This window comes from Grampus griseus (genome assembly GCF_964374135.1).
Source record: "Grampus griseus genome assembly, chromosome: 11".
Lineage (NCBI taxonomy): Eukaryota > Metazoa > Chordata > Mammalia > Artiodactyla > Delphinidae > Grampus > Grampus griseus.
The window spans coordinates 40109106-40118231 of NC_139005.1; the positions used below are offsets into that span (position 1 = coordinate 40109106).

General features: G+C 54.6%; 1 protein-coding gene across 1 annotated transcript in view; it reads right to left on the reverse strand.

The window, feature by feature from the left end:
- FAIM2 (Fas apoptotic inhibitory molecule 2) overlaps window positions 1-6600 on the reverse strand; it is a 29972-nt gene extending 23372 nt beyond the window's left edge. Inside the window, exons 1-3 of the mRNA XM_082666348.1 lie at window positions 6441-6600; window positions 2930-3125; window positions 158-261 (exon numbers count right to left, since the gene is read on the reverse strand). Of these exons, the coding sequence (XP_082522474.1) occupies window positions 158-261; window positions 2930-3125; window positions 6441-6455 (315 nt within the window). The 5' untranslated portion in view covers window positions 6456-6600. The remainder of the gene's footprint in view (window positions 1-157; window positions 262-2929; window positions 3126-6440) is intronic.
- Window positions 6601-9126: the final 2526 nt, after the last annotated feature.

Sequence of the window (9126 nt, forward strand, 5' to 3'; positions counted from 1 at the left end):
GGGCAGTGGGCACCCCAACTTCCCAGTAGGTGCCGTCAGTTGGCATCACAAGGATGGGGAGAGGGATGGCCTCTGGGCAGGAGGCTGGGCCAGCGGCTTCTCGAGAGGCTCCCCCCACCCAGCTTCCCAGTCTGGGAGAGTTGGGGGAGACAGTTACCTTTCTGATGAAGACTCTGCGAACGTTCTGGTCGTCCCAACTGAAGGCGGTGAAGAGCTCATGGTCTCCAGTGGGGAAACCACTCTCATAGCTAGAGCTGCTGCCTGGATGGGCAGGGGGAGGGCCGTGAGCGCTCCCACACACGTAAACACCACCCCCAACGGCTCAGAGCTACCTTTTGTCAGACTGGCTTTCTGGACCAGGCAACGCCCTTCTCTCCAGCCCCATTCTCAAACCTCCTCCTGCCCCACCCCATCCCATCCCACAGAGATCCCAGATCTCTCCCAGGTTGCCCCTCACCTTTCCTGTTCTGAGTGTGAGAAGGAACTGTCATCTCCCCTTCCCACCCCAAGCGGGAGCTCCCTGGGGCCCAAGCTCTGCCATACAAATGTGGCCCTTCCCTCTTGTGCCCCCCCCATCCCCCTTCCTGGACATTCTGGCTCCCTTGTGGCTGAGAATCAGAGAAGGACAGCCACTCCCCCGGGGCTACCTCACACATCCCAGAGTCAAAGGTCCTACCCCGGCTTGCTCTGAGGTCCCGGGGGTGGGAACTGGGGACTCGTAGGTGGGGTGGACCTGCTGGTGCTCCAGCTGGGAACCAGAGCTGGGGGAGGCTGGAGGGGAAACAGAGCCAGGACAAGGGCAAGAAGTGGCATGTGGGTGTGGGTAAAGCTTGGGGGCCTGGTCCCAGAACTCAGGCTTTTGGAAGAGCATGGGCTCTGTAAGCAAACACGTGGATCCCTCCCCAGGACTGACTAGCTGTGCAGCCTTAAGCAAGTCACCAGCCTTCTTTGTCTCTTCCGGGATATGGGTTAGTGATACCCACCTCACGGGGATGAAACGGAGAAAAGTGAAAGCTCTGTGCCTGACGCTGACGACACCACCCTCTCTCTTCCATCCCTCGTCTGGGTCATTCCTAAGGCCTCAGATGTGTCCGCTCTGCTCTCCACCATCCCTGCAGTTCTCCATGACCTTCCCCTCCACAGCAAGAGCCTGTCTTGGCCTTTCAAATCTGCCCTCAGCACTGTCCCGCTTTAAATTCTTTGATGGCTCCTCACTGCCTTTTACTCAAGTTCAAGTTCCTTAACAAAGCCTCCTCAGCCTCCCACGAGTCCTCCAGCCCCACTGCACACTACTCCCTTCTACTTTTCTCCAGCCTGACTATATTTTTTTCAGCAATGTGCTCTCTTGCCTCTGGGCCCCTGCACATTCTTTCTTTCAGCCTTGGACACTCATTTTCCTACCTCTTCACCAAGCTAATACATGCCATCCTTCAGGACTCCCCTCATGGATACCCCTTCCTCCAGGAAGTCTTCCCTGACTGTCAGGCGGGTTAGTTGAACTGCCAAGGCCTCCATCACTGCCTTTCACCATGTGGTAATCATCCATTTACTTGTCTACACTGTCAGCTCTGTGAGGGAAGGGCTTGCAAATCAATGCATCCCCAGAAATTAGCTCAGTGCCAGACACGGTGCCTGGTGCACGCTTAGTAAATGTTTGTCACGTGCTGACTGAAATGAGCTGCCTTCCTCTGCCCTGACAGTTCGTTGGAAAACATTCCTTAAGGCAGCCAGTCCTGGCAACGAGGATATGGGAAATGAGGAAGGGGGAGGGAGGTGGACCCACTGCCAACCTGGGGTTTGGAGACCCTCAACCTCTTATCCTTCACTCCTTCATGTTCTGTCCACGTCCTCCACCAAAGCCCAAATGGCCAGGCCACAGAGGGGGAGAAAAGGAGAGAAAAAGCAGTCCTGTGGGTGTCAGCGGCAGGAGGAAGGGCTCCCATGAACACCAGACCTTCAAAGGCCCTCCAGTAGATGACGGTGGGGTGGGTCTGCTTGGGTCTGGGCTGAAGGGCTCTGTGGTGGGAGGTGTGGACCATGGTGGCCGCTCCTCCTGAGTAGAGACGGTCTGAGGCATTGTCCCCAGGATCCCTTCTAGAATTCTGCTGGGGGTGGGGGTGGGGTGACAAGGTGGGGGAGGGGGCCGAGGGGGCCGAGGAAGACTTCCTTGCAGCTTGCGGGAGCTGTACGTTCCCAGCCCTGAGGCAAAGCTCCCACAGGCTGCCACACCGAACAGAGGGCCCCCTACCAGCCCGATTCTTAGTCTGCAAGGAGCTGGCGTCAGCCCGGGTGGGTCGGCCGAGGAATTGTGCCTGGCCCTGAGGGATGCTAAGGCTGGCATCCACACACCTTCCCCACATCCTGCTCTCCTGCCCCCAGTTAAGGCCTGGGGGAGGGTAGAGAGACAAGGAGAGTGATGAGTGAAGTGGATCCTCAGGCCCCCGCCCTAAACAACCCTGGGGCCTCCACGGGGACTGGTTTCAGATCAGCCAGCGTGTCAGCAAACTGCACCCACACTCACAGGGAGGCAGCCCCAGCTGAGGCCACAGTTAGCTGTAGCCTCGTACTGCTCCTTCCTGTGTCCACTCTGACCTCCCTCACTCCCTCTCTGCAACCCTTTCTTCTAGGACAGCCCCTGGTTTTTCTCCCCCATCTGTCCCCTCTTTTTGCCCTAGCTTGGTGACTTGAAAAAGCCCCTCTTCCCCATCCAAGGGAATTATGACTGCAGAAACTGTATCAGTCCTTCTTCATGGAGGTCTCCTTGACCTACCCTCAGAACAGTCCTCCAAATCCCAAACCTTTGACATCAGAGCCTCATACAACAACCATACAGTGCGTCTATTTCTGGGCAACTTCTTCCTATGCAGGTTTTCCATCTGGGCCCACCACTCCCCCTGATGCTCCAGCCTCCAGGAACTGAGAGACTTACTAGGGTCCACATAGGCCCAGCTGGGGTGGAGAGGCACAGCCGAGGGGGCTGGCGGGAAGACTCCTGCCTTCAGCCCCTCCCCAGAGGTGGCCTCCTCATAGGAGGGCGGGGCCGAAGGCACTGCTGGAGCCTCCTTCTTCTCACCATTCGCCTGCTGCTGCCCCTCTGTCCCGGGGGCCTTGTTAGCCACAGAGAGCTGTGGAGTAGAGGCAGAGAGAGACAGTCACCAGGGAGAGGGCACCTTCTAAGTCCTCTTCCCCAGCCCCTCAATTTCTGGAACTTCCATGGGTACTTTCTCACCTGCACTAGGAACAGCAGTGGTGCAGACAAGAACCTCCCTATTTTACGTGGGGTATATATACGGTGGAATATTATTCAGCCTTAAAAAAGGAGGAATTCCTGTCATTTGCAACAACATGGGTGAACCTGGAGGACATCATGCTAAGTGAAATAAGCCAGACACAGAAAGACAAAAACTGCAGGATCTCACTTATATGTGGAATCTAAAATTGTCGAAATCGTAGAAGTACAGAGTAGAATGGTGGTTGCCAGGGTCTGGGGGGTGGGGGGAATGGGGAGATACTGGTCAAAGGGCACAAAGTTTCAGTTATGCACGATGAAAAAGTTCTGGAGATCTAATTGCAGCCTGGTGACTATAGTTAACAATACTGTATTGTGTACTTGAAATTTGCTGAGAGGGTAGATCATAAGTGTTCTTGCCACACACACACAGAAGGTAACTATGTGAAGTGATGGATGTGTTAACTAGGTTGATTGTGGTAACCATTCCGCAAGTTATATGTATATCAAAATATCACACACCTTAGATATATACAATTTCTATTTGTCAATTATACCCCAATAAATCTGGAAAAAAAAGAATCTCCCTATTTTACAGATGGGAGAACTGAGCTCCAGGGGGGTCAGGGCTGGCCAGGGGCACACACTGGAGCTGGGATAAGAACTGAGGAAGGAGAAAATTCTTAGGAGAGCCCACCATTGGTGGTCACCGTCCCCCGGGGCAGGGACTGGCGCTATATGGTTCCACCATTTCCCTGGGGTCCAGGGAAGACCCCTGGCACAGAGTAGTAGGCCCTTAAAAGTATTACTGAATGAAAGGTCCTCTCATTGAATCTCCCTGCTACCTTGCTCGTTGTATTTTGATCCCTGTTTTTAAATGAAGGAACTGAGGATCAGAGAGGAAGAATGACTCAGAGCCACACATGGCCCACTGGGCTGCAGAGCCCAGGTACCGTCCACTGGGGCTGGCCTCCTTCTGCTGGGCTGGAGATGACCAAGGAGGGTGGGGATGGGAGAGCAGGGAAACAGAAAGGGGAGAGGAGAGGGAAAAAAAGAGGAAGAGGGGGACTTCCCTGGCAGTCCAGTGGTGAAGACTCCATGCTTCTACAGCAGGGGGCACGGGTTCAATCCCTGGTCAGGGAACTAAGATCCCGCATGCTGTGGGCAGTGCAGACAAAGAAAAAAAAAAAAGAGGAAGAGGAATGGGGGCTGCAGTGCAGACAAAGAAAAAAAAAAAAAAGAGGAAGAGGAATGGGGGCTGCAGGGGAGCGGAGGGGCAAGAGGCCCCTGGCTAAGAGTCCATTTTGGCCTCATGCTGTTGGAACCTCAGCCTCTCCCTCAAACCAGAACAGAATCTGACTGTCACTGATGGAAGGGGAAAGCACCTCCTCATTCAGCCCCTTCCTTCATCTTACAGATGAGGAAACTGAGGCCCAGTGGGAAATATCCCATGGCGGGTTGAAAATTCAAGTCTATTTACACTCAGATATGGCCCCGGTTCCACAATGTGCAAGTTTAGCTTTGGTGAGAAAATAGGGGCCGGGAGGGCCCGAATGATGCCGCCAGGGAAGGGAAGATTGGGGATGCGGGGATGGTATGAAAACTGAAACGTCACCAAAAGGACTGAACCTCAAAAAACAAACGGGATTTAGGTCTGGTTCCAAAAAGAATGAGTTAAACCTGCAGGGCCACTGAGGAAGGCTGCAAAGTTCCTTCTCTGCGAGCAGCATCTAGCTGAGGCAGCCCAGAGATGAACAAGCACCGGAACGTTTCTTCTTCCATCCAGCCCTGAGGATGACTGAACTGGAGGGGTCTTTTCCATCATCAGAAAGCCTGGGAGCAAGCTGGGGGTGAGGGGCCGAGGAGGCAGGGGCCATACATTCACCTCAGGACAGGAAGCAGCGTCAGCAAAGTGACTGGCGGAGGTGGAGGTGGGAAATGGAGGGAGAGAATCCGCAGAGCGGGGAGCTCTTCATTTTCACCATGGTGAACCCCACCCCTGCGTCCTTAGGGAAGGGCCTCAAAACCCAGGCCTGTGGGAGCAGGGGCCGGGCTCATCCCTCCCATTCCCCAGCCCCCTTCATCACCCAGATCAGAAGGGTCATGCCCAGGAGAATCCATTTCAGCCCACCGGAACCAAGGTTCTCTGAGCCCAGACCCAGGGCTTGTGCCTGGGAAAAGGATTATCACCTCTGACCTCAGCCCGGTCCAGATTCGTCCTCCTCACCAACAGCCACCCTGCTGACCCTAGGCCCTGGACCCCCAACGTCCAGCATTACCAAGTGAAGTCTGTCCAAATGGCACGAGGTGGTATCACCCAATGACATCATTTTGAGGCCTGATGAGCTTAAAAAACAGTGAAAGGAGGGTCTGAGAGCCCAGGAAAGATGCCATTGGCTCTGAGGCTCATCTCTGAGAAAAGAAGGGGAGTGGAAGGGAGGCCCTTCTTCTGTTTTCTCTGCCCAAACCTTAGCACCCCCAAGCAGAGGGTCAGAGGACCCTCCTTCTTTGCCCCAGGCCCTGGTGGTTGTGTAATTCCACAGGCTATTGGTGTTACATAACCCTACTAGGCCAGCCAAGTCTCTGCCCCAGCCCCTCCCCTACACTTCAGGCCTAAAACAGGAATAAAAAGAGAAGATGTTTTATCCGATCCCATTCAGTCCTATGTCTGGCCAAAGCGAAAACAAAAATTAGAACATCCTGAAGCAGGGTTGCCATAGGAACCCCCCAACCACAGGGGCTGTATCCAGATATGGAATAATGACAGGGAGTTTGGTGGTGGTGGTGGGGGGTTCTGTGGAGGGTGTCAAAGATGAATATATGGTTGGGGTTGGGATTGGACACAGTGGGGGTGCCCTATAGGGACTGCCCCTCAGGGCTCACCCTGGGGATGCGTGCACACACACACACACACACACCAGACGCCTAAGCTGACTCAAGGGGACATGGCGTCTGTGAAGGCTCCTGTGATGCCAAAGCAATTGATGGAATGTAGATGGGAGGAGAGGTGAGCCTGGTGGGCAGGAAGAGGCCACAACCCATTCCTTGAAACAGGCCTTGTGGGCCTCTGACTTCGGCAAGGACCACGGAGGACCTTCGCATAAGAGCCAAGGGAGGATGCTTACAGTGGTCCTGAGAGTTTGCTTAGGATGACAGGGAGATGAGGGAACCAGAGGATGGAGGATGATGCAGGTGGGGGAGATGCCGATACCTTTCCCTGTGTCATGGTGCCGTCTCTCCGGGAAGGGGTCCCTGAGGCACGGGCGGCCGCTTGGGTCACCGCAGCCTGCCTGCGTCTCTTCCTTCCTCCGCGTGGGTTCTAGCAACATCCACTGCAGCCGGGCCAGAAGGACCGGAGCGTACCATCCAGACGCGGGGAGGGGGGCGGGCGATGGGGGGAGGAGGGGGCCAGGGCGGGCCTGTAGGCTGCGGCGGAGACCTCTGCGGATTTGCAAGCGGAAGTGGAGGAGGCGGCGCACAGCCCTTTCCTCCCGCCCCCTCCTTCCTGGTATCCTCACCGCTCAGGGACCAGGCAGCTCTGCGCTGCGGAACTGCCCAAGTGGACGGGTCCAAGCGGGCGGGAGGAGGGGCCGGGAGTCCGTGACACCCGACCAGCTGATGCTGCCTGCCTGTAACTGGAGCTGGGTGTCAGGGCCGTATCTCTCCACCATCTTTGCCGCTGACAGGCTCCGTTGTACCTCTGCCTGTTTCCTCTCCCTCTTTGGATGCGGCCCTGCTTTCTCCATCACCACCTCCCCTCTCATCATCTCTATTTCGTCATTCACGCTGGAAGGGGAAAAGTCTCCGATGTCTTGTCTACCCTACCGGCTTCTAAAAGGCCCCCTGGGCCCTGAGTTCCTGTGGGCCTTTGGGCAAGCCATGTGGGCACCTCTCCTTGCCTCCCTTTTCTCACCTGTGAAATGGGAGCAAGAGACCCCTCCCTACCTTGTCACAGAGACATGGGGCTGGGAGGATGCAGCTTGTATTTTTTTCAACCCTGCTGGCACATTTTACCAGATCTTTCTGGAGAGGCCTCTAGGTCTGTCTCAAAACCTCTCCAACCCCCTACACTGCTCCCTTTTTGCCTCCATTCTCAGCCTCCACCGCCCCTGTATCTGTCATCCTCCCCATTCCAGAGCCTGTCCCACCCCCTTTCCCAGTCTTATCCTTGGGACTCGGCCATCACCGGGCCTTGTTTTCTGCAGTTGCTGCAGTGTTGCCGTGGGATTTGCCATTTCAAGAGCTGGGCTCGAGTCCCAACTTAGTCACCCACTGGCCGTGTGACTTTGACAAAGCCTTAACCTCTCTGAGCTGCAGCTTCTCCTATGGAAAGGAGGATAACAGCGGAGCTCTGTCCATCCTAGATTTACTGTGAGACACAGGGGTTATGATGGTGGAAGCACACTGAAGACCACAAAGGGTTGTGAGTATCTGAGTTATTATTATTTGAGGAATCTCCTGGAGCTGCCCCAGGGTGAGGACACAGAGATCTACCTAAAAGAAGGATCTGAACCTTGTAGGATGGGATGAGAAACCAAGATCTGGTGCAGGTGGGGGTGGCCCCCTACCTTCTGCTTCCCTGTCATCTCCCAGGTGGACCCACCTAATTGCCGGTGAGAGAGCAGGGTTCTGGACCAGCAGGTAAATTGCTGAAGTCTTTTTATCACCTCTACTCACCTGGTATCTCCCACTCCATAACCACCAACTTCCAACACACTTGCTTAAACTTGGGCCTCCCTGTGCAGGTGCTCTGTCAGTCCCCACACACTCAAGCCCTTCCCCACCCCATCACTTTCCTCCCCAAGCCCTTCTCTTTGACCCCTTCCTCCCACAAGCTGCTCCCTGGCCCTGGCACTGCTGCTGAAGCTCTGCCCAGCATTCCGGGTTCTGGCCTTCCCCTCCCTCTCTGCGTCTGTGTTCTGGAGCGTTTTCCTTCTCCTGCTTGGCAGCTCAAGTGCCGTCTCCTCCAGGAAGCCTCCTTGGTCCCTAGTGTGGGTTAGATGTGCTCTTCTGTACTTTCATAGTGCCCTGACATAGCACCTGTCACGTGGCACTGTGGCGTTTGTCTGTTTCCCCGTTAGACTCTAAGAGATCCTGTCTGTAGCAGTTTTTGTGTTGGCAGGACTGAGGACAGTGCCAGGCGTGTGGAATGAATGAATCCTATTACTGTTACCCAGACGTGCAGTGTTACACAGAGCCTGAATTTATGTAGGCCTTGGCGTTTTCCTGTGTTTGTGACTCTCGCTTACTCCTCTCCCCAGTCCCTCTGCTCCAGCCACGCGGGCTTCTTGGCTGTTCCTAGAATGGGCCAAGCATAGCTCAAGGTCTTTGCACTTGCCGGTCCTCTGCCTGAGATATCTACACGTCGCTGCATGGCTCACTCCCCCACTTACCTCACTGCTCTGCTCAGACTTCACCTTATTGGGGGCGGGGGGGGGCCTTCCTGATCCTATACAAGTAGCAGTGCCACCAATGTAGCCCCACCCAGCTCACTGGACAGTCCCTTTTTCCTGACTCAGCTTTATTTTTTTCCATGGCAATTGTCACCTCTGACATATAATTTTTTTTAACATCTTTATTGGAGTATAATTGCTTTACAATGGTGTTTTAGTTTCTGCTTTATAACAGACTGAATCACCTATACGTATACATATATCCCCATATCTCCTCCCTCTTGCGTCTCCCTCCCACCCTCCCTATCCCACCCGTCTAGGTGGTCACAAAGCACCGAGCTGATCTCCCTGTGCTATGCAGCTGCTTCCCACTAGCTATCTATTTTACATTTGGTAGTGTATATATCTGACATATAATTTTTGTTTAGTTTTTTGGTCTCTCTCTCTCTCTCTCTCGCCCCACTGACTATATGAGAGGATGCATTTTTGCACTACACCCTTGGG